The 24497-nt window shown below is 39.6% G+C and overlaps 2 protein-coding genes across 3 annotated transcripts; one reads left to right on the top strand and one right to left on the bottom strand.

The window, feature by feature from the left end:
- Window positions 1–1072: 1072 nt before the first annotated feature.
- Window positions 1073–10572, bottom strand: LOC134651651 (DNA polymerase beta-like). 2 transcript variants are annotated; one of them, XM_063506760.1, is made up of 6 exons: window positions 10396–10572; window positions 9461–9901; window positions 7578–7700; window positions 4464–4626; window positions 1502–1688; window positions 1073–1192 (listed from the first exon to the last, which is right to left on the bottom strand). In XM_063506760.1, the coding sequence occupies exons 2-6, from the start codon at window positions 9886–9888 to the stop codon at window positions 1098–1100; spliced, it is 996 nt and encodes a 331-aa protein (XP_063362830.1). In that variant the 5' UTR covers window positions 9889–9901; window positions 10396–10572; the 3' UTR covers window positions 1073–1097. The 2 variants fall into 2 exon arrangements, with proteins under 2 accessions (XP_063362830.1, XP_063362822.1); XM_063506752.1 differs by lacking the exon at window positions 10396–10572 and adding an exon at window positions 10196–10319.
- LOC134651303 (ATP-dependent DNA helicase Q5-like) lies at window positions 10191–23992 on the top strand. The gene is made up of 12 exons (XM_063506347.1): window positions 10191–10325; window positions 10832–11478; window positions 11553–11658; window positions 12212–12312; window positions 12737–12796; window positions 13671–13861; window positions 19252–19458; window positions 20620–20824; window positions 21160–21369; window positions 21737–21896; window positions 21975–23363; window positions 23677–23992. Exons 1-12 carry the CDS (start codon window positions 10232–10234, stop codon window positions 23775–23777), a joined length of 3471 nt encoding a protein of 1156 aa, XP_063362417.1. The 5' UTR covers window positions 10191–10231; the 3' UTR covers window positions 23778–23992.
- Window positions 23993–24497: the final 505 nt, after the last annotated feature.

The raw sequence follows: 24497 nt of genomic DNA, 5'->3' as shown, positions 1-24497 counted from the left end.
TTTACACCATTAATGTAATAAAGTCAAATTAAAATTCGTCTATGACATGTGCGTAAAATAAAAAAAAACACAGAAATAAGACAAGTAATAACATCGGCTGCTCTGCCTCTGTTACATGCGGAACAATGCTGACATCGAGTCATCAAAGTACTCGCGAGTTCTCGTCATAAAAGGCGACTGACATCACATGGAGTATGACGATATTCAATCTAAAAACATTGTATAAAATATTGCTTCAGTGGCAAAATCAATTTATTTTCATAAACGACACAATATTTACCCAATACAAGACGAAACATACTTATTTTCAAATTAATTCAGCCTGATTTCTGTGTATATATGTACTTTGAATTATGGCATTCCTTTTACGTTAAGTATTATGTTGTATTTAAATGAAAACAGTACTATTTGAATTCAAGCACATTAAGGCTAAAACATTACTAGTCTGCAAAAGATTACTATGATATGGTGTGATATAATATTATTACGAGTATGTTGAATGAATATTTGTACTTTTAGGTTAATTACTTACTTATGAATTCAAGTATTTATAAATTTTATAATAGAACAGTTATGTGATTGCCAAAGTTTACTTGCATACTGTACTTATAATGTTAAACAATTTTAGTTTTAGTGTAGTTATTCAAAAATCATGTTACTCCATTATAACTTAAACATAGTATTTATAAATCACATGACAAATTAATTGGCAGATAGAAGAGATTATCATTTTCAGATAAAACTAAAATACTAATCTGACTGAAATTATTTAAAAGTCAAATAATACCTTAGTCAATTAAACTAAATTCGACCTCACGACTTATGTAATAAATGTAATACGAAAGTAGTTGTAAGACAATTACATAGTTAATTGAATTATGTTATCTCGTCCTAGTTTCTCTTATGATATTATATTTTTATATGCAATACACGAAACTTTTATTTTGGCGCCACCATGAGGGGTTATTACCATCCCTTTGCCGAACACCTTGCTGCTAATTTTCTAAAAGATAGATAAGGATAGATGTAATAACTCCTCTAGGGTGGCTATCACACGAGCAGTTTACGGATGCGGCGGCCGACGGTGTGATGACCGCTTACATGTTGCGATCCTCGGGTTTCTTGTAAGGGTAGTCAATGTACTCGAATATGTCTTCTTCTGAAGATACCGGCACTGGTTCACCAGGCACACCTGGGGAGCATTAATAGTCATTGTGTTAAAGGCCATATACGATCAGGATGTTGAGTCATAAAACTATACGGATACGAGTCAGAAAAGGTCGTTACCTCGCCATTAAATAGTGTCATAACATTTTATTGCTATTATACCTCGCAAACAAAATTAGACGAAACACAGAAGTAGCATTGATCCAAGGTCCACGATTGTATGACCTTTGGCGAAGAGGGAAGCGAGATACGTTTCCTTGTAGCGGGTCAAAAGTAAAGGTCCCTGCAGACCCGACGCTATACTCTCCTGCACTACAGAGAAGTCTGTATCTACCTGTAACTCCCACCGGTCTCAGCGAGTACTCGTTGAGCGTGAACCCCTTCTCGAGTGCGTGAGCACGCATCTGCTTGTTGAACACGTCGCTGCCCGTGAAGTACAGCACGGCGCAGTGGTACTGCGCGGGTGGGACTAGTCTGATGTCAAGGCGGCGCGCCGGTAGGTCTGGTAGTCGACATACACCCTAATGCAAAAATGGGAAATGTCAGTGTTAACTTATTTATTATTGCAATGTTCCATTGCGAGACCATATTAAGTAAATAATGAGTCGCATTTAAAGCACTTTTGTTCCTTACTAGTGCATTCAAATGCTTTGTAAACATGTTATTAAGAACTAGTAGTTCGCCCCGAACTGAGAACTCGCGGTTAACCAAAAATTATATAGCGATTGACTTTGTTGCACCTACTTAGGTATGGTAATGGACCCTATAATGGACGTGGAACCGGTAATGGGACATAAAACCACAAATCCTCTAAAATAAGTATGTAAAAGTAGTTTATAAACACTGGCAATATTTTACCATAAATAAGAGTCATAGAGCTGTTTAAGTTTGACTTTTTATTAATTTCGGTTACTTTTTAAGAAATTGGCGCCAACCCAAAAGTTGTCGTGTCACTGGAAAAAATAACCAGTAAGAATTCTTAACAACTTCGCTAAGAGAGGTGAGTCCATATATTAAATTGTAATGAATTATTACTTGGTGTAAACTAGAATGTGTTTTGTTAATTGCATTTACCATGAGATAAGGTATACAACACACTATGTTGTGACTCTAGAGATGTATAAAAAATAGTGGTATTTTGCCCAATCCCATTATAAGAGCTGTAAAACTGTATACCTCCTATGATGGGACAATTTACATAATCATGCTTGCCATGGCATCATTTCATGTTTAAACAATACAGAAGTATAATGTAGTTACGAACTATGTCAGGAAGTCTCCTCGGACTTCGGATAATTTAATATCGTTTTTAGGTACAAAATTTTATTTAACTTGCCCTGTTAGTTTGTATGTTAGTTAGTGTGGCTCAAATCTTGGAAATGGCATTTGAGCCACTTTCGGATTTCCGATTGAGTTAAAATTTTGGATACGTATGCAAATCGGATGACAATGCAATATATAATGATAACATGGAATTGATCTCATGGTGGAGACAGGAGGTGGCCATAGGAACTCTGTGATAAACGCAACCTAATTGTGTTTGGGTTTGTTAGAATTGTCTCGATGAGTATTATTAGTTGGCTATCGAAAGAAAAATACATTCTTACATAAAAGCTTATACCAAAAATTACTAATAACTAGTTTTTTGCCAAAAACTTATTCCCTATTCCAATATCTTATACTGATAGGGTATGTCCATTATAGGAGGCCCATTACTGGATCCACGTCCATTACCGGGGTTCCATTACTGGAGCTTTGGTGTCCATGACTGGAGAAAAAAAAACATACTTTTAATTTATTAATTATGTGGAAAATAATTGCAGTATCTTTGATACAACACGCCTGAAACATGAAAGAAGGCTAGGATATTCATCTTTTAACAAGCTAAGCGGTAGAACTTTTACATGTATCAGGGAAATATCACAAATACTCCAAATTTGCTCTTAAATGTCCCATGACTGGTGCCGTTACCATACTCGTATAGTGCGACATAAAATAATAGAAAATAAATGAGGACGCCACTTTCTACGTAACTGTCACATTTTTGACGTAAAATGCTTATACATGGCAACAATTTACTATGGACATTTTTGAGTTCCATTTTATTTAATTTCAACTATTTTATGTCGCTCTATAGGCGGCAATGGATCAAAGATCGCGTGGATTTATTGCAAGGTCTGTGGAGCCCTTAACTGATTGATTTAAGCAAAGAGTAGTATGTATAATATAGTTGGCCAAGCAGATCTTGTCAGTAGAAAAAATATAGACGCGAAGGGATATGGTCGCATAGAAAATTTGAGTTTCGCGCCTTTTTCTACTGACAAGATTTGCTTTTTTGCATCAATTTTGAAGCGCCATTTACAAGTTTAGCGTTAAGTAATATAGATGGCGCTATTTTTTCGAATAAAGGGCTTCGTATACGGCTGTCCCTCCCCTGGATTTAAGTCACCACCATAGAGATTAAAATAAACTGTATCTGTGCTAAGCCGAAATATTTCCTGTCAAATGTCAAATACATATGTTATGTTTATTCTAATTTATTTTTATCTTGATAATTATTTCAAAATGGTAAATTTAAAAACGATATTATAAAAGTGTAAGTCGAGCACTTTCATTTGATACTAAACTCGACCATGTTTCTTGCAAAAAAATGACCAGAATAGCAAGACCTCTCACAAACAGCTTTTTGGCCTTCTAAGCTCTTCTAGCTCAATAACCTCTTGATCGGGCCTGCTCATAATTTAATGACTAAAATATAATGCCCTCGACTACACGTTTACCCAATTTCATTTAAATTAGAACAAATTTACTTAAGTTATTGAGTATCAAACTATCTTCTGACAGTTCAGCTTAAAAACATCGAAATGCCGAGACGTGCCGCTAGCCAGCCGCGTGTTCAAAGTCGAATGTAAGAACTTCGCTTCGCTTCGCTCGCTCGTTCGATAAACATGTTATTAAGAATTAGTTTGACACACACTTACACACTCATAATTATCGTATGTTATGTTAGATAACCCCAGAGGAGTATGCCGTAGGACATTAGATAATGGACACGGGAGAGTAAACTTTTTTCCTTTAGGAAGGTATCTACTTGTGAAAAATGTTTTAGTTTTCGTAACGCTGCCCGTTCACTGCGACAACTATCCAACTGTTTATGATAATTATTGTCTACCTGTACCATCCTGTACTCAGGATGGTGGTTCGGTGCGTAGCAAGTAAAATGAAGTCAAATACACTTTGTTGCATGATGTGGGATTCATTTCGTATTGGGTAATTACCAGAGTTAGTCCACGTACCATGAATTTAGTGTCTCCCATAGAAATAGTGTCAGTGACCAATCCGGTCAAGGCATCCACTATGTTCCTGAGCAGTTGTTCGTTGTGTTTCTTCTTACTATCCGCTACCACAGAAGGGTGGGTAACGAGCGCGTCTATATCACCGCTTTCCTGCTTGCCGCGCCTGCATTAGATAGATAGATATAGATAGATAGCGTTTATTGGTAAAAAGTAATATTTTACATGTCAACAGTTATACAGTTCATCAGTATTTACATAGTGCGGTAAATTTAATTTCGTTGTTATAATTTAAGTAAGTACTTTAATCAAGGAAAGTCACATAGTATACATTCAAACAAATTAAATTATTAAAATAATATATGTCATATTTATAGTTTAATTAAGTATCTATTTGTCAGATTACAATTTAGTTTACAGATGTTGGTTGTTCCCTATCGATAGTGTAGTAAGCTTTTTCTTGGAGCAGCATTTTTAAATTACGTGCAAATAGGTATTTGGTCACTGGCGGAATCAACTACTGCCTTAGGTAGCGCATTATATAATTTGGGTCCCATGACACCGAGCGACTTTCGAAACTTTGCTAGCCTATATCTCGGAACAAGTAGCTGGTTTTGTCGGCGAGTGCTTCTAACATCAGTCCGAGTGAGAGTTATGTAATTATGTAGATTTTCCCTTACATGCATGCAGGCGATTTGTATATAAATACTTGGTAACGTGAGTATTCTCTGCTTCCTGAACAATTCTTGTGCCGGGTAGTCTAATGGTTTGTTATCAATTAGGCGTAATGCGCGTTTTTGTAATTTAAACAGTCTTTCTCGGTCGGCTGCTGTTCTGTTCCCCATAGGTCTACGCCCTGAATAAGTATGAAATGGAAGTAGCCATAGTAAGCCTTTTTCAGGTTTTCAGTAGATAGGCTGTTTACAAGCCTGAAAAGTGCGTAATTGGCCGAGGCTAGTTTGTCGCAGCGCGCGTCAATGTGCGCACTCCACGTAAGGCCAGCGTCAATAATGAAGCCTAAGTACTTGACTTGACCACGTCCCAGTCATAAGAGTCTAAGGCGAGATAAAAATTATTGATATTTTGTTGGGAAAAGATACGTTTAAATGTATGTGTGAAAGTTGTTATTTTAGGAATATTTAATGTTACGCACGTACTTAGATGATCGGAAACATGGAAATCCTCACAGGTTACATTAAGTATATCTACTTTAAGTACATTTGTATAGACATGGTCAATACATGTTTTAGACAATTTAGATATTCTAGTTGGAGTAGTTACTAATTGTGTATAACCAAACTGTTTAATAGTATACAACAAATTTTTGGAATTACTACATGTAGTTAATAAATCAATATTTATATCACCTACAACAATCACTTTGTAGTTTTAAAAGGCAGGTAAGCTTAATAATTGGGATAATTTAGCAAAGAAAATAGGTACGTCACCGTTTGGAGGTCTGTACACACACACACCACAATCAGGTTGAGGCCTACGCATTCAACTGCACAGATTTTAAATTGGGACTCCTCGGACAGGCTGCAGACTTCTTGCCGCTCGATGGGCACTAGTCCCGACCTAGTGTAGACGCAGGCGCCTCCTCCCATTTTGGTGGATCTGCAGTACTGGGCTCGTAGCTCGTAGTTCAGGATGTTAACAGATGTTATCTGCGCCGTCTGGAGCCAGTGTTCCGTAAGGCACTGTACGTCAATCTCACAGAACATATTAAAGAGGTTAGAATGGCTATCGCGCTCAGTTAGTATCGGAACCGGTGTCGCCGCTCGTTCCTCTCCACATTTACTAACACTCGCGCAACGGTAGTAAAAACTAGCTAGCGCATTGTGTGCGTGGTGAATGGATACGCCTCCTTTAGACAGATTTGATGTCTGGCTTCTTAATCTGAAGGTTATTGTGGCGCAAAAAGGCATGTTTACTTCGTTTTTCGGTCAGCGCGGGCGAGTAGCATGCGAACGTTTGCTCAAAACCGGCGGCGACACGTACCCTGCTCGCATCGCCATTCTAACTTGTTCTGTGGTCAATCTGGTCTTGTTGTAATTCGCATTCTAATTTAGATGTTTTATTTCCGAGGCGGTTAATGTTTTGGTGCACTACACGTATATAAGTGGGTGTATCTGGAGGCCATACATCTGTATTTAAGAAATCTTCATACACGGCTATCGGAATGCCAATTTTAAACGAATTATACGTTTCATGCTTTGATTTTATCAGTTCGGCTGTGTATTGAACACCGCCACGAATTGTTTTTAAGTGTTTGATAACACTGTCAGGGGACGTGTCTTTTTCAAAGTAACATCCGTGGAAATACTTCAATACTTGAAATCCGCCTATTTCTGTGTTTTTTGCTGTGCCTTTAATATTCAGGGATGGCTTAAAGTTGCGCCTGCGGTAGTGACGGGTTTGAAATGTTTGCCAGTCATTGTTATTGTTTTCGACTTTATTTATTGTAGTTAAGTCTATACTCTCGTCATTTGACTGGGGTAGGTCATGTACTATGTCTTGAATCACGGAATGCGGTACATTTTGGGCAATTTTAATTTCATTGTCTTGTTTTGTCTTAGGTTTCATGTTGGCGGTTCGTGGTTGAGAGATTGCTAATCGCCCGTTCGCCTCTCGCTTTTGTGGTGGCTTTCGTTGAGCTGCGAGTCGTTCCTTAGAACGGGCCGCTGCGCTGCGTACTGGTCGGGTGGGAGCGTGCGTAAGAGCGGGACGGCTAGTACGCGTTGAGGCATTGCTCGATGCGGCGGGGGTTGATGTTACACTGGTCTGGTTCATCGAGCCAGGTTTTGTTGTTTTGATTTGTGGATTGATGGATCCTTCGTATTTTGTCACATTTGAAACGGTTTTTAGATCACTTATTTCGTTCATTAGAGAAAGAGATAAAGGTATTTTCTTAGTCAACAGCAGATATGCCAAAAGCATCTATGCAGGGGGACCATTATTTCTGCAGTTGACATAGATGGACCTTCTTGGTAGGGTCTAGCAACAAATTGGGACCGTACTTATAGCATCGTCTGCCATAATGAGGTCTCGACACAAGGATCGTAAACCAGCCAGGCATAAAAGTACCTACAAAAGAAGTCAAAAGTATAAGCTGACCTGTAACTGCCACAAATTGTCACGGTGAATTGAGGATCTAGTTGCAAAATGTTGGCTCTCAAATTTGTTTCAATTTCTTTTACCTCCGATCTTGGTATCTTCTTTTCAAAATCTTCAAAATATCTGAAAATTAACATTCGCTTTACAACCGCTCCATATCACCATCTTATTGATAAGATATGTGTAGGTATGTAAAGTTTGCAAACAATTCAATCATTTTTGTTTCATCGAAATACTATGTAGGGCAGGCGTGTCTCACTCCGCGATTTCGTCGCTTTGCTACAGGTAGCTACGAGGGGCGTTCAAAATATTCTCGGTATTGATATCTTACAACCTCTTCTAAAATTTCTTTCGTTACTGGCCGCTAAGGTTTATTCATTGACATTAAAAAAAAGTATAATTCGAAGCGAGATGTTCTTTTGTTTTTCTGCAATTGCTGAACAAACATGAACATCATGTGGGAATTGACAATGTTAACTAAATTAGAACATCGATGCGTGATAAAATTCTTGACAAAACAGGGTAAAAATCAAAAAACCATAAAAGAGGAAATGGATTGTGTTTACCGTGAGTCTGCTCCTTCTTTATCTACCATTCAAAAGTGGTCAAGCGAGTTTAAACGTGGAAGGGAGAGTGTTGAAGACGACCCTAGACCTGGCCGGCCTGTAGTAGCTACTTCACAAGAAAATATTGATAAAGTGGAAAAACTTATATTGGAAGATGGTCGAGTGAAGGTAAAATCTATAGCACAAGTAACCAATCTCTCTATTGGTACCATACATGATATTATCCATGACCATCTTAATATGTCAAAAGTAAGTGCAAGATGGGTTCCGCGAATGCTGACTCGGCTTCAAAAAGGCATGCGTGTAGCTTGTTGTTCCGATTTTATTGACCTGTGCGGTGAAAATCCTGATGAGGTGCTGCAAAGAATAGTTACTGGAGATGAAACCTGGGTTCATCATTATGACCCAGAGAGTAAACAAGAGTCCATGCAGTGGCACATTAAGGGTTCAGCTCATCCCAAGAAGTTCAAGGTCATCCCTTCAGCTGGCAAGGTCATGGCCACGATATTTTGGGATTGTGAAGGAGTATTACAGATCGATTATAAAGAAAAAGGTGTAAATATCACAGGACAGTACTACGCTAACATTCTACGTCAATTAAAGGATGCAATCAAAGAAAAGAGGCGAGGAAAGTTAACCAAAGGTGTTATGCTTCTGCATGACAACGCCCCCGTCCATACTGCTCATATTGCCAAGGCAGCTATTGTTGAATGTGGGTTTGAAACTGTTACTCACCCACCGTATAGTCCGGACTTAGCCCCCAGCGACTTCTTTTTGTTCCCCAATCTTAAAAAGGATCTGCATGGAAATAAATTTTCCGATGATGAAGCATTGAAGGCGGCAGTGGAGGAGCATTTTTACACCAAAGATAAAAAATATTTTTATGCAGGATTAATAAAAATAATTGATCGATCTTTTAAGTGTATGAACATAGGGGGGGAGTATATTGAAAAATAAAAATATCAAACTTTTCGTACTTGTTTGTTTTCATTCTCATACCGAGAATATTTTGAATACCCCTCGTAAAAGTACATCCGTTCGGCCCCAATTTTGGGGAAAGCCATAAGCCGCGCGTGGCGCTGTCGCCACCTAGCGGCCATATCTGTGCTGATCGTAACAGACGCGTTTTGTTAGAGTGAGTCTTCTGTATTATACTTAGTACTATTATTTATTCTGTGGTATGGGGTTCTTCCAAAAAGGAGTGTTAAGTGTACAGGTTTGTAAAGAGTCGGCAACGCGCATTTGGCTTGGCTACAAGGCGGGCCGTTTACTTATTAGCCACCGATGTGGTATAAATATATCTTTGCGTGTACTTACTTTAGACCAATCAGTTGATGATGGTTTAATTTGTTCTGGTTATTTCTGAGATCTTCTATAGTTTTAATTCCGCTCTTTACTAAGTCAGCTGCTTTCACGGGACCTATTCCTGAAACTCGCGTAAGTAAACTGATGGATTGAGCTTCCTCATCATGATGGATATTTTCAAGCTTCTGCAGTTTTCCGGTTTGTATAAATTCATCGATTTTCTTTGAAATTTTTTCACCAATTCCGTTCAATTTTTTGGCCTCATCTCCGGATTCTATTCTCTTGCTGTGAGAAGCTAGAACACTTGCTGCTTTCCTGTAGGCATTGTACTTGTGTATGTTCCGACTAACATTTTTTTCAAAGTCTGCTAATTCCATCAAGAAGTCGCAGAAGTCCCCATTTAAGTTGTCCGTTCCCGAAGGATTTTTACGTTTACTCATTGTAGGTAAAAATCTGTGGCAAAAAATTAGAATATTTTATGATACGAAAAAATAAATGTATTAAATGTCAACAAAGTTTAAATTTTAGCGGGTTTCTGGTTCTGCGGTTGGACAGCCTGGTCTGAATAGAAGTTAGCGGTTGGCGGAATTTCTGGCAATTCGCATTATTCGCAAATGTCAGATTGATTTTGAGGTTGTTTTGATAATTGTTATTTTTGTTGAAAATACTTGCATATATTTAAATAAATAATGTGTTATGATGATAACACAGTTCACTGTGTTGTGTGTTTAAAATTAAGTGAAATACCTGTAACTACTGTGCGACAAAAAGAAAGTCTTCGATATGGATAATATAACACAGAAACTGTCGCAGTATTTTGGACACCGAAAGTTTAAAAGTGAACTTCAAGAACGTGCTGTAAGGGCGGTAGCTAGAGGTAAGCGTTGGAAACAGACAAATGTGTATACGACTTCAGTAATGATTTATAAATAAACACCAAATCTTACACGCAATAATTTTTATACTGCTATATTTGGTAAGAACACAAAGGTCTTGTATTGCACGACAAGAATCACGCTTCAAAATAGTCGTATAATATCAGTGGTGCCAAATTAAAGACGCGATAGGTATGATAATATCGCACTTTCTTTTTTGTTTTCTTTATCTCAATATCAAACAAAAACAACAAAATTAAGTAAATACGTTTTTCCATCATTTCAAAATCATTTAAATTTTTATTATTTTGGAAATAAATCTTGCAAAATATCTCAATTAATTATGTAGTCACAATTATAATAAAATAAGGACTATTAGTGCTTGTAACTATCTGTTACATATTTTATCAGGGAAGATTACTACAAAGATTATTTTCGTACAACTATATTTTTTTTAACTTTATTAACCTCGCTCACAACCTGATAGATTTATAATGTACACTTACAGGGGTTCACGATGTGTATGTGTCCATGCCCACGGGCTCGGGCAAGTCCCTGTGCTTCCAGCTGCCCGCCATGTTGCAGGACAACAAGGTGGCTATTGTGTTCTCACCACTGCTGGCCCTGATCAAGGACCAAATAGACCACCTCACCAAGATCAAAATCACTGCAGAATCAATCAACTCTAAAATGACTGGAAAAGATAGAGAAAGAGTGCTAAATGATTTGAGAAGTATGAAGCCCAACACAAGGTTTCTTTATGTAACGCCTGAGCAGGCTGCGACAGCGACTTTCAGATCATTGATGGAACATCTCATTAAGTATAAGAAGATCTCATATGTAGTTGTTGACGAAGCTCATTGCGTCAGTGAATGGGGTCATGACTTCCGGCCAGATTATTTGAAGTTAGGTGACCTGAGAGAGAAATATAAATCTGTGACATGGGTCGCTCTAACTGCAACAGCAAGTTCGGAAGTCACCAAAGACATAATGGCTAATCTCAAACTTCTGACCCCAGTAGCACAGTTCAAGACACCTAGTTTTAGGAAGAATTTGTTTTATGATGTTGTTTATCAAAATTGTATAGATGATGAAATTGGACATTTAATGGAATTTTTAAAGAAGAGTTTAAAGGAGGATGAAAATGTTAAACCAGTAAGTTTCACACATTTGCAAACTTTTTTGTTGCTGTTATGTAATGTTCTCATACAATTTTTGTTCTATTTCAGAAAGATAAAAATGCTGTTATTGTTTACTGTAGAACTCGCGATCAAACTGAGGAAATATCAAATATGCTGAACAAAAGAGGTCTACTAGCCTTGGCATATCATGGAGGTATGTATGGAAAATTTCATGTTAGTTACCTATTTGGAATCAGGCTGTTCAAACAAAACAGCTGTTGTTTGATCAAGCTTATATTATTTGAATACTCGAACGAAACACAGTCTGCCGCCAAATAAACAAATTTTAAATAAATGATTGATGAAAACATTTGTATTTGAAATAAACATTTCATTATTTGTTTGATGTTTGTTCTCTTATATGAATAATTTCTGATACAATAATAATTTTTCCGTGCCGCGAAACCCATAGCTTGGCAACAAAAGCTTGCGTTTTCGCATTGGCTAAAATAGTTACGAGAGACAATTGTCGTTCACATACATACTAAACCTCCCAAGAGTCATAAGTTTGCCAGCCAAAAAACGACCTTCTAGTTTTTAATTTTTGGGTTCTCTTTGCCATCTCAATATCGCTTCGGTGGGAAGTCAATATATTTAAGATGAAAGAGGTCTTCTGATTATTTTCCAGTATTCGTTTTTCGTCCATCAAAGCCTGTTTGTTGCAATAATTTGTTGATAGTCATTACCCCGGTCATGAAACTCTGCAGGTATGAAATCCGCGGAGCGCGTGTCGGTACAGGAGCGCTGGTCGCGCGGCGAGGTGCCGTGCGTGTGCGCCACCGTCTCCTTCGGCATGGGCGTAGATAAGGTCAGATCATGTTACTACAGTCTAGCATCTAGCCAATCATTGATCTTTAAGGGGCCCACTGATTATCAGTCCGCTGGACCACATCAGCCTGTCAGTTAGAAGTATAAAATGCATACTGAGATACGCGATGTATTACATTTTGAGTTGATGTTTGTTACTCAGTGATTTTTAGTTAAAAACCAGCAATTCCATTAATTATTTTTAGTATATACCTATAGATGCTAACATAACAAACAGCTTCCCGAACATTGTAATAAATGTGTTACTGGAAGGTCGGAAATAGAAAAATAACGCCGCGGTTGACCGATAGTATATAGTATCGCTACTACCAAGTAGGTTTAATTTTGAAATGCGGGTAACGTTACAATTTGTGTAAACTGCATGAATATGTTATTGATGTATTTATCTAAATTCATATGTTCAGGCGACCGTGAGAGCTGTGGCGCACTGGGGGCTGGCTCAAAACGTCGCGGCCTATTACCAGGTATGTCAAAACAGTGCACTATTAAGCTTGGAAATAAATTAAAAGTGGAAAAAATCACTGTCTTGGGTGGGACTTGAACCCACGACCACTGGATCACTAGTAAAGTGCTCTGCCATCTGAGCTACCAAGACCGTACCCAATTCAGCGAATATTTCCACCATATATGAGCCCTAGGGAGGCTGTACTAGTGTTCCAGTGGTCGTGGGTTCAAGTCCCTCCCAAGACAGTGAATTTTTCCACTTTTATTTCGAAGCTTAATAGCATCGTTCGCAGACGTTTCTGCTTAATACAAAATTAATTCAGTGCACTATTGTTACTTAACTTTTCATCTGTATAGAAAACAATGAATGAAATTGTGATTCGCGTATCTTTTTCGTAGTAGGTTATGACACCGACATAGTTCTTTGTGTTAATATTTCTTTAACTTGTTCAAAATAATTTGAACATACATTTTAATCCTTTAAAACTTAAAAAATACCTTATTTAAAAAGTAAAGTAAGTTTATATGTTAACTGGAAGAGATCCCTTAACACTTATAGGCATATGTTTGCCATCGTACATTGCATATATTTTGTTTATATTGTAATTTCCACCTGTCTTACGTAACATAACCATTAACCCTTTAACCGCCAGAGTCTGATATATAAGACATTACATATCCAGCTCATTTCGCCACAGTCTGATAAATAAGACAAAGATCTGATTTGGTTTTTACAGCACATTTATAACTCCCGTAACTATGCCAACCTTACTTTGCGTGGTACAATTACTGTCGGTGGCGACACGAGCACCCTCGATCAAAAATTGCTGGCGGTTAAAAGGTTAAAGTGTTATACATAAATTGTACAAAATCAATCAATGTCAATCATCACAGGAATCGGGTCGCGCCGGCCGCGACGGCAAGCCGGCGTTCTGCCGCGTGTACTACTGCCGCTCGGAGCGCAACGCCGTGGACTTCCTGCTGAAGACCGAGCTGGGCCGCGCCAAGACGCCCGACCAGAGGCAGCGCTGCAGGAACGCCTACAAGAGCTTCGAGATCATGGTCAACTACTGCGAGCAAATCAGGTTACGTTTAATCAAAGTGTAATAGTTATTTGTACAACAAGAGATCAAAGTTTGATATTTCTTCGAGTGTTTATTTTGAGTCCCGTGCAAGCGAAAGATTCTATAATAGAATCTTGAGCGTAGTAAGGGACTCAAAAGAGCACGAGATGTTAATAACTTTGATCTCGTGTAGTACACACAGAGTTGGGCATTAATCGATTAACTCCGTTCCGTCCGTTCGTGGTTAACATCCCATTTGTCCGCACAAAACGATTTGCCTCGTCTTTTTTGGTAAGGACGGCTAAGGAATGGAATGCGCTCCCGTCATCCGTATTCCCTGAGAAATATGACCTCGGTCTCTTTAAAGCTAGAGTGAATAGGCTATTACTGAACCGGTGAGCTCCATCTTAGGCTCTGTCTTCACTTTCCATCAGGTGTGTCTAGAGCCAATCGCCGATCAGTTTAACATAAAAAAAAAAAAAACTTTTTATTCGAATAATTATTCGAATAAAAAAGTTAATCGTCAAATTTTAATCGCGATTAATTTATTCGACCTAACATACGATTGAAATTGAATTAATCTGCATATTAATCGAATAAACTTTCGATTAAATCTCGATTGAAAGTTGACTGTGGGTTATTATTGTACGTAAAAAATAAAGTCTTGCGTGCAGTGCAGATGGCAGCCAAACACTTTGTCATAAAAGTCGAGATGGGTGTAGATTTATCGGTTTTAGGGAGTGCCGGTTTCGAGAATGATGACAGTTTTGGAATCCAACATGTCTGCCGTGCACTTTGACATAAAAGTCGTCATGGGTGTCGTTTTATAGGTTTCAGGGAGTGCAGAATTCGAAAATGATGACCATTTTGGAATCCAAAATGTCTGCCGTGCACTTTGACATAAAAGTCGTCATGGATGTCGATTTATAGGTTTCAGGGAGTGCAGAATTCGAAAATGATGACAGGTTTGGAATCCAACATGTCTGCCGTGCACTTAGACATAAAAGTCGTCATGGGTATCGTTTTATAGGTTTCAGGGAGAGCAGAATTCGAAAATGATGACCATTTTGGAATCCAAAATGTCTGCCGTGCACTTTGACATAAAAGTCGTCATGGATGTCGATTTATAGGTTTCAGGGAGTGCAGAATTCGAAAATGATGACAGGTTTGGAATCCAACATGTCTACCATGCACTTTGACATAAAAGTCGTCATGGGTGTCGTTTTATAGGTTTCAGGGAGTGCAGAATTCGAAAATGATGACCATTTTGGAATCCAAAATGTCTGCCGTGCACTTTGACATAAAAATCGTCATGGGTGTCGTTTTATAGGTTTCAGGGAGTGCAGAATTCGAAAATGATGACAGTTTTGGAATCCAACATGTCTGCCGTGCACTTAGACATAAAAGTCGTCATGGGTATCGTTTTATAGGTTTCAGGGAGAGCAGAATTCGAAAATGATGACCATTTTGGAATCCAACATGTCTGCCCTGCACTTTGACATAAAAGTCATCATGGGTGTCGTTTTATAGGTTTCAGGGAGTGCAGAATTCGAAAATGATGACTATTTTGGAATCCAAAATGTCTGCTGTGCACTTTGCCATAAAAGTCGTCATGGGTGTCGTTTTATAGGTTTCAGGGAGTGCAGAATTCGAAAATGATGACCATTTTGGAATCCAACATGTCTGCCGTGCACTTTGACATAAAAGTCGTCATGGGTGTGGTTTTATAGGTTTCAGGGAGTGCAGAATTCGAAAATGATGACAGTTTTGGAATCCAACATGTCTGCCGTGCACTTTAACATAAAAGTCGTCATGGGTGTCGTTTTATAGGTTTCAGGGAGAGCAGAATTTGAAAATGATGACCATTTTGGAATCCAACATGTCTGCCGTGCACTTTGGCATAAAAGTCGTCATGAGTGTCGTTTTATAGGTTTCAGGGAGTGCAGAATTCGAAAATTATGACAGTTTCGGAATCCAACATGTCTGCCGTGCACTTTGACATAAAAGTCGTCATGGGTGTCGTTTTATAGGTTTCAGGGAGTGCAGAATTCGAAAATGATGACAGTTTCGGAATCCAACATGTCTGCAGTGCACTTTGACATAAAAGTCGTCATGGGTATCGTTTTATAGGTTTCAGAGAGTGCAGAATTCGAAAATGATGACAGTTTCGGAAACCGACATGTCTGCCGTGCACTTTGACATAAAAGTCGTTATGGGAGTGGTTTTATAGGTTACAGGGAGTGCAGAATTAGAAACTGATGACCATTTTGGAATACAACATGTCTGCCGTGCACTTTGACATAAAAGTCGTTTTGGAATCCAAAATGTCTGCCGTGCACTTTGACATAAAAGTCGTCATGGGTGTCGTTTTATAGGTTTTAGGGAGTGCAGAATTCGAAAATAATGACAGGTTTGGAATCCAACATGTATGCCGTGCACTTCTACACTCATTCTGCACTCCCTGAAATCTATAAAACCACACCCATGACGACTTTTATGTCAAAGTACACGGCAGACATGTTGGATTCTAAAACTATCATCATTTTCGAATTCTGCACTCCCTGAAACCTATAAAACGACACCCATGACGACTTTTATGTCAAAGTGCACGGCAGACATGTTGGATTCCAAAACTGTTATCATTTTCGAATTCTGCACTCCCTGAAACATATAAAACGACTTCCATGACGACTTTTATGTCAAAGTGCACGGCAGGCATGTTGGATTCCGAAATGGTCATCATTTTCGAATTTTGCACTCCCTGAAACCTATAAAACAACACCTATGACGACTTTTATGTCAAAGTACACGGCAGACATATTGGATTCCAAAACTGTCATCATTTTCGAATTCTGCACTCCCTGATATCTATAAAACGACATCCATGACGACTTTTTATGTCAAAGTGCACGGCAGACATGTTGGACTCCAAAACTGTCATCATTTTCGAATTCTGCACTCCCTGAAACCTATAAAACGACACCCATGACGACTTTTATGTCAAAGTGCACGGCAGACATGTTGTATTCCAAAATGGTCATCATTTTCGAATTCTGCACTCCCTGAAACCTATAAAATGACACCCATGACGATTTTTATGTCAAAGTGCACGGCAGACATGTTGGACTCCAAAACTGTCATCATTTTCGAATTCTACACTCCCTGAAACCTATAAAACGATACCCATGACGACTTTTATGTCAAAGTGCACGGTAGACATGTTGTATTCCAAAATGGTCATCATTTTCGAATTCTGCACTCCCTGAAACCTATAAAACGACACCCATGACGATTTTTATGTCAAAGTGCACGGCAGACATGTTGGATTCCAAAACTGTCATCATTTTCGAATTCTGGACTCCCTGAAACCTATAAAACGACACCCATGACGACTTTTATGTCAAAGTGCACGGCAGACATGTTGGATTCCGAAAATTTCATCATTTTCGAATTCTGCACTCCCTGAAACCTATAAAACCACACCCATGACGACTTTTATGTCAAAGTGCACGGCAGACATGTTGGATTCCAAAACTGTCATCATTTTCGAATTCTGCACTCCCTGAAACCTATAAAACGACACCCATGACGACTTTTATGTCAAAGTGCACGGCAGACATTTTGGATTCTAAAATGGTCATCATTTTCGAATTCAGCACTCCCTGAAACCTATAAAACAACAAAGACCTTATTACAAAAGGCATAAGGTCCACCGATGTACAGTTAACAGTGTGGGCGATGGTTCCTAAAATTAATCGAGAGAAAATTAGTCGAATAATTATTCGAATGAAAAAATTAATCGCGGAAATTAGTCGACGATTAATTTAATCGCGACTAATGTTAATCGAAGCTCTTCGAATAAAACTAATTAATCGCCACTTTTAATCGTCGCTCGCGATTAAATCGGTTAATTTTAATCGTTAATCGTTATTCGAATAAATTTTGCCCAACTCTGAGTACACAACATTTTTCACCTCAGCAGTGAGAACATATTAGAGAACCCGAAAAATGTATTCCTTCTTCATCACTTACCTCTATTCACTCATGTTTTCTTAAGATATACCAACAATTAAATTTTCACCTCAGCAGCTCGAACAAGGGTACTTTGCTACTTAAAAACAGTGAGCAAAATGCGATTTTGCTCACTGTTTTTAAGTAGCAAAGTACCCTTGTTCGAGCTGCTGAGGTGAAAAATAAATATTACAACAATCATCAGCTTTTCCCCACAATATGAGGCCGTAAGTCATTATACTATGGAAGTAACCAAAGTAGAGCAACCTAAGCCTACTTTATGCCCTCGACGCGCACCGACGCTGCGCCAGGGGGGGTGTCACTCCGCAGTTTAGGTACATTTGGCCGGCGCGCCCATCGGACAGGCGTATGGCAGTGGGCTGCCGCTCGGCGTGCACGATAGTCGTGTCACGTGGCGCTCGCGCAAAATTGAAAATACACAATGGCTTCGAAACTTACTTCCGTGAGAATCAGACATACTATCTCCGGATAAAAAATGTATGTTTACATAATCAACGTTTGTAATTCCTACATATTTATCTTAAAAATAATAAATCGGTGGGTATGAAGTCTATTTTTTTATTCGGTAGACTAAAATGACATTTCATAGTATGAACATCATGTGTCATTTCATACTATGAAATGTAATTTTAGTCTACCGAATAAAAAAATAGACTTAAGGTATAAAAACTTGTCAAGTGATAACCCCGTGCCGACACTCACAGCTCGGTCATAAAACTGCGGCGCGCAAAGGAGATTCACGGTTCGTGCGCGGTTATAAGTTTCAATTTTGCTTGCAGGTTTGCTTATAGGTGTAATTTTATACCTAAATCTGACTTTTGTGAAGGATTGAATTTTCTGTACGGTAGTACTATTAGTTATTCTGTGGCTGCGCTGTTCACTACGAAAAGCAAACTACGGCGAGAAGCGGAGAGAATACATAGACGCTTGCGGCATCTATCGATCGGACGTCTGACATTGTTTTCTCATATAAGATCTCGGACGTAGAACGGAACAGATAATATTCGTTTTTGTAATAACCTCCTAAGGTCCTAACAACCTATAGTACCTATTCAGTTCGATGTAATTTAAACCATGTTCAATTGAAACAGAGTTGCTTTTGCTTTGTTTCGTTCAATTTTCAAACAACGCAAAATCAACTCTATTTTCTACGATTTACGTTCAAATTTCAGTGACAAACTTTGGATGGTTCGTTTGTATGTCGGAGGATAAGGCTTAGCACGCACTGCGGTTTTTAAAAAGCGGTTCCGCTACCGCAAAAAATGTAACGTACGGCATTCTTTATAAGCGCACGCACGCAACTTGCTACATTTTGACCGCAACCGCAAGAAAAAAACCGCAGTGCGTGCTAAGCCTAAGAGTATTTTTTTAATCCACAGATGTCGACACAAAACGTTCGCGGACTTCTTCGGCGAGGAGGCGCCGAAATGCGTGGACCGCTGCGACGTCTGCGCCGACGAGAGGGCGGTGCGGCGCGCGCTGGACCAACACCAGAGGAGAGCCATGTCGGCGCGGCTGCAGGGCGGGCTGGTGTCTAATGTGGACCCCGCGCAGTTGTACGGGGAGGGGCGGTACGGCCAGAAGAGGTGAGGGCTATGGAGACTATTGTAGGTTAGAGAAGGATGCGACATCAGAGAGACGTCTGCGCCGACGAGAGCGGTCAGGCGCGCGCTGGACCAACACCAGAGGAGGGCCATGTCGGCGCGGCTGCAGGGCGGGCTGGTGTCTAATGTGGACCCCGCGCAGTTGTACGGGGAGGGGCGGTACGGCCAGAAGAGGTGAGGGCTATGGAGACTATTGTAGGTTAGAGAAGGATGCGACATCAGAGAGACGTCTGCGCCGACGAGAGCGGTCAGGCGCGCGCTGGACCAACACCAGAGGAGGGCCATGTCGGCGCGGCTGCAGGGCGGGCTGGTGTCTAATGTGGACCCCGCGCAGTTGTACGGGGAGGGGCGGTACGGCCAGAAGAGGTGAGGGCTATGGAGACTATTGTAGGTTAGAGAAGGATGCGACATCAGAGAGACGTCTGCGCCGACGAGAGCGGTCAGGCGCGCGCTGGACCAACACCAGAGGAGGGCCATGTCGGCGCGGCTGCAGGGCGGGCTGGTGTCTAATGTGGACCCCGCGCAGTTGTACGGGGAGGGGCGGTACGGCCAGAAGAGGTGAGGGCTATGGAGACTATTGTAGGTTAGAGAAGGATACAACGTCGTTTAGTAAAACTCATTGAAATTCTGTAATATAGAGGCCCAACGGATCCGACATATCTTATTGATAAAGGCTTCTTCCTGTCGTTTCCCACGATATGACGTTACCCATAAGCGTTCTGGCTCAAATATGAGCCGCTGGGAGCTGACAGATTAAATAATAAAAAAAAATAACGTCAGAGAGGAAATTGTGCCCACATTGAGTCATCACATCGACACGCATAACTCAGTCAGTCTTGTTGATCACCAGCGGAGTCACATGGTCATAGCTATTAAATCGTTTAAAACGAAACATTTACAAAGGAATCAATTCCGCCATTTGTATTTATTTTTATTGTGAAACTAGCGACCCGTCCCGGCTTCGCACGGGTTAACAAATATACATAAACCTTCCTCTTGAATCACTCTATTTAAAAAAAACCGCATCAAAATCCGTTGCGTAATTTTAAAGATCTAAGCATACATAGAGACAACCAGACAGCGGGAAGCGACTTTGTTTTATACTATGTAGTGATAAAATTAAATATAACTATTTGTTTGTAGGGAGACGGATGCATACGGCGCTGACGACAGCGGCTCGGACAGCGAAGGCCGCCGCCGCGTCGCGCAGGAGACGCGCTCACTCATACTCGAGGAGTTCGCCAAGAGAAAGAAGAGCACGGAGAAAGATAGAAGGAAAGACAAAGATGGCGACGAGCAGGCTGCTAAATACTCTAAATGTCGAGCTGCGGACAGTACAGGCACGAAGGTGTGTTTACTGAAATAACTACTAGGTATACACAGGGGACTTGTTCGCTCATACTAGAAGAGTTCGCCAAGAGAAATAAGATAAGATAAGATGATATTTATTTATTTAAAATTTATGCTAATTTGATTGATATAATGGTAATTATCCAATTTAATAATAATTATCCAATAAGAGCTAAAAAGGGGGATATAACGACAAAGATTGTGTTATATCGCTGTGAAGCTTCTATCGTTCTGAACCTAAAGGAAAATTAATAGGCCCCAAGAAATTAATTTATAACTTTAAATACTATATAGGTTTTAATGTTTCGAGCCCAAATAACTTTTTAATTTCAGGTGAACGGGCTAACAGTGGCAACCCGCGAGAGCTACCTGTCCCTCGTGAAAGACGCGTTAAACAACAACATGGCGGCCATGAAAGGGACGGAGGAGCCGGTGCACCCTCTCACTCGCACCGACGTGGAGCAGTGCGCCGCAGACTTGGAGTATGAAGCGTTCTGCGCCAGCACCGTCATCAGCCTCTACCGCCGCGCTGTCCTCAAAACGGTACGTGTGTAAACGGCTTAATATACATAGCAGAGTTCATCAGGCCGTGTATGCCCTGCTCTATATTAGGGAGTCGAGTAGGTAAAAAAGAAACATATTACAAACAGCTTAAGGGTATAGCTGGTTCAAGGGGTTGTCAATGGGATAGCCAAAAATTTCATACGACGCCTATGCGCCATAGCGTGTACGAGTTCACCCGAACATTCAAGTAAAACGCAACTACTATCTTTAAGTAAAGGCAGTGTTTGAGACGATTTTACTAACCAAGTAATGCCATTTACTTGGAATTGGAATGGTATCTTATACATATAATTAATATCATATAGTTACGTTTTTAGATAAGTCATCAACGCCACTTTCATTTCAGATATCTTCGATAAAATCTCACGACGACAGTCTCTATCCGGCACTCAAAAGCTACGAACCGAAGAAACGTAATACTCTCAGAGAATTCGTGAAGGAGTTTGAACAATCGAAGCAGGGGAAAAAGAACAGGGGCTTTATTACAGCGGCCGAACTAGAAATGGGTATGTTAAGTCTAGCTATATTTGTCAATTTATGTTTGTCTTTGTATAATTATATATTTTACTTATTTTGTTTCGTAGAATCGAAAAATGAAGAAAGAGTTCTCTCTAAAGCTGACAAAGAGGCACAAAGAAAAGCGAACTCTTTCAAAAGAGACCCGCTGCAGCAAACAAAGCTGCATAGCTTCCTTAAAAAAGCCTCGCATATATCTACAGAGAATAGTCCCGATGAAAGTGAGGACGACGCGCTTTTCATAGACGACAACAAGAGCCCGTGTGAAGACACACTCAAACTGGAAGACACTAACGATGGCGCCTCTAAACACGCAAAAGATATTCACAACGACACCACCTTAAAGATAGAAAATAACTCCGAACCTGAAGATAATACAACTGATGATTCTAAAAATGACTCCAAAGAAGATTCTGATACGAAGACTTTCGTGATCAATATTACGTTGCAAGGTGTGCCCAATAAAGATAAACATAGCCGCAAAAGTCATAAAGAATCGAAGCATTCAAAGAGTGATAGCCACAAGAAAGAGTCGGAACGACACAAGTCTGATAGAAAACTTAAGGAGCATAAACATAATAAATCGAATGAAAATAAATCACCCAGTAAATCACCGAAACAAGCTAAAAGAAAGATTAAAGATTTGTTTGGGGAATCGTCTGGAAGTGACGGAGAAAAACCGGAAGCTAAGAAAGTTAAAACTGAAGATAAAAAACGAAAGGACAGCAAAAAGCACGAAGATAAGAAGCATCACAAAAAGACTGACCACTCGCATGAAAAGAAATCCAAAGAAACGGCTACTCCAAAAGAAGAACAAGTAAAACCAGAACCGATATCCATCGCGGAGGACAATAATTCAGGCAGTGAGTCTGAAAAAGAGCTAGTTATAGATGATCAAATTGAATCTAACCACGAGAACGAAACCGGAAAAGGTATCGAAAATAACTCATCCGAACAATCTCTTAATTCCTCAGCAGCCAGTGCTAATCCAGTGGAAGTGAGCGAGGAAGACGCAAAGTTAGACAAAGCGCACCAGCTCAGCAAAGAAGCCGACAAAGTATTACAAGCGCTAAAAATGTTCTCGGAAAATCCACCCGAACCAGTAGTTATAGAAAAGCCTGTAGAAAAGGAGAAGCCTGCTCAAGAGCCGATTTCTCCCACTAAAACAAAAACATCACATAAGCATAAAAGTGATCATCACTCTAAAGATAGAAGTAAGTTAAGTTTAAGGCGTAAATCTAAAGAGCATAAGGAACATAAAGATAGGCATAAGGAGAGAAAACATAAAATTGAGAAGATAGTGAAGGAGGATAAGAAATCTGAGAAGGTGGACGTGGCGGGGCTGGTGGTGAAGCTGCTGATGCCGTACTACAAGAAAAAGAAAATTGACAACCGGGACCTGTTCAAGGTGACGGCGCGGCACATCGTGCACCAGCTGCTGGCCATACAAGTCACCGGTAAGACTACAATGTGATTTATTACTGTTTTAGGGTCGATTTATATCTGTCGTGTCGTAATCTAATATCGTTAGGGTCACTTGCACCATTCAATAACCCGGGGTTAACTGGTTGAACTTGGAGTTACCATGGTTACCAGTACAATTTGACACTGGGTTAGCGGGTTAACCCCGGGCAAGTGGGATGGTGCAAGTGGCGCTTAGTGTCGCAAACTTTTAATTAGATTAGGACATAAGCAAATATATAGTAGTAGTGTTGCCTAAATTAAATTTCAAAATAATATAAGTAATTTAACACGATGTTATTTTTACAGAGGAAGCAGCTATCGACATGTTACTCAAGAAAGCGTTCAGCAAAGAAATAAAAATCGAGAATGAAAGTGACTTAGCGGTGAAGCTGAACCTTGCCCAATGACGGTTTCTGTTTTATTTATATACCTAGTATTTACATTATTTATATTTATTGTTGCGGTTGTGTGATTATTCCCTACATAATAAAATATAATTTTATGGCCAAAAGCATGAGATAAGAAATATCTTGTTTGTAAATAAGCTTAATACAGCTATTTTATTGTTGTAACAAATGGTTTGATTGATCAAATCACGATTAAAACCACTGTTTCTCTAAAATGGTTTCAAGTATTATTTCAACTAACTCCACGAGTTATCTGCATATGCAGTAGAGTATCTAATTAAATAAATATTATAGGACAATTTTACACTATCAGGCGTGGCTCACTCCGCGATTTCGTCGCTTTGCTACAGGTAGCTAAAAGTACATCCGTTCCACACCAGTTTTGGTGGCTAGCCATAAGCCGCGCGTGGCGCTGTCGCCACCTAGCGGCCATATCTGTGCTGATCGTAACAGACGCGTTTTGTTAGAGAGTGAGTCTTCTGTACCTAACTATTATTTATTCTGTGACACTATTAAATTGTACAACGGGACTTAATCGCGTATCTAAGTTTTAAGATTCCGTGGTCTCGGAGAAGACTGGCTAAAGTTGACATCAAAATCTTCTAACCGCGCGAATTTTTCGAACTACCCGCACTTGGTCTTGTTTATCAGCTTGATCGTTTTGCGCACTAGGGATGTTACTCTGTCGAGTTCTGTTGTACAATTTAATAATGTGTAAAA

Source organism: Cydia amplana, chromosome 1, assembly GCF_948474715.1.
Source record: "Cydia amplana chromosome 1, ilCydAmpl1.1, whole genome shotgun sequence".
In the NCBI taxonomy this organism is placed as follows: Eukaryota; Metazoa; Arthropoda; class Insecta; order Lepidoptera; family Tortricidae; genus Cydia; species Cydia amplana.
The sequence above is the reverse complement of the archived record's forward strand: the minus strand, read 5'-3'. Positions and strand labels throughout refer to the sequence as shown.

Coding starts and splice junctions, on each gene's coding strand:
- LOC134651651 (XM_063506760.1), bottom strand. CDS start 9,888: ATGAGTAAACGTAAAAATCCTTCGGGAACGGACAACTTAAATGGGGAC. Junction 7,701..9,460: donor CATCAACTGATTGGTCTAAA/GTAAGTACACGC, acceptor GTTAATTTTCAG/ATATTTTGAAGATTTTGAAA. Junction 1,193..1,501: donor GAGACCGGTGGGAGTTACAG/GTAGATACAGAC, acceptor AATGCTCCCCAG/GTGTGCCTGGTGAACCAGTG.
- LOC134651303 (XM_063506347.1), top strand. CDS start 10,232: ATGGATAATATAACACAGAAACTGTCGCAGTATTTTGGACACCGAAAG. Junction 10,326..10,831: donor TGTAAGGGCGGTAGCTAGAG/GTAAGCGTTGGA, acceptor GTACACTTACAG/GGGTTCACGATGTGTATGTG. Junction 21,897..21,974: donor AGCGGCCGAACTAGAAATGG/GTATGTTAAGTC, acceptor TTTGTTTCGTAG/AATCGAAAAATGAAGAAAGA.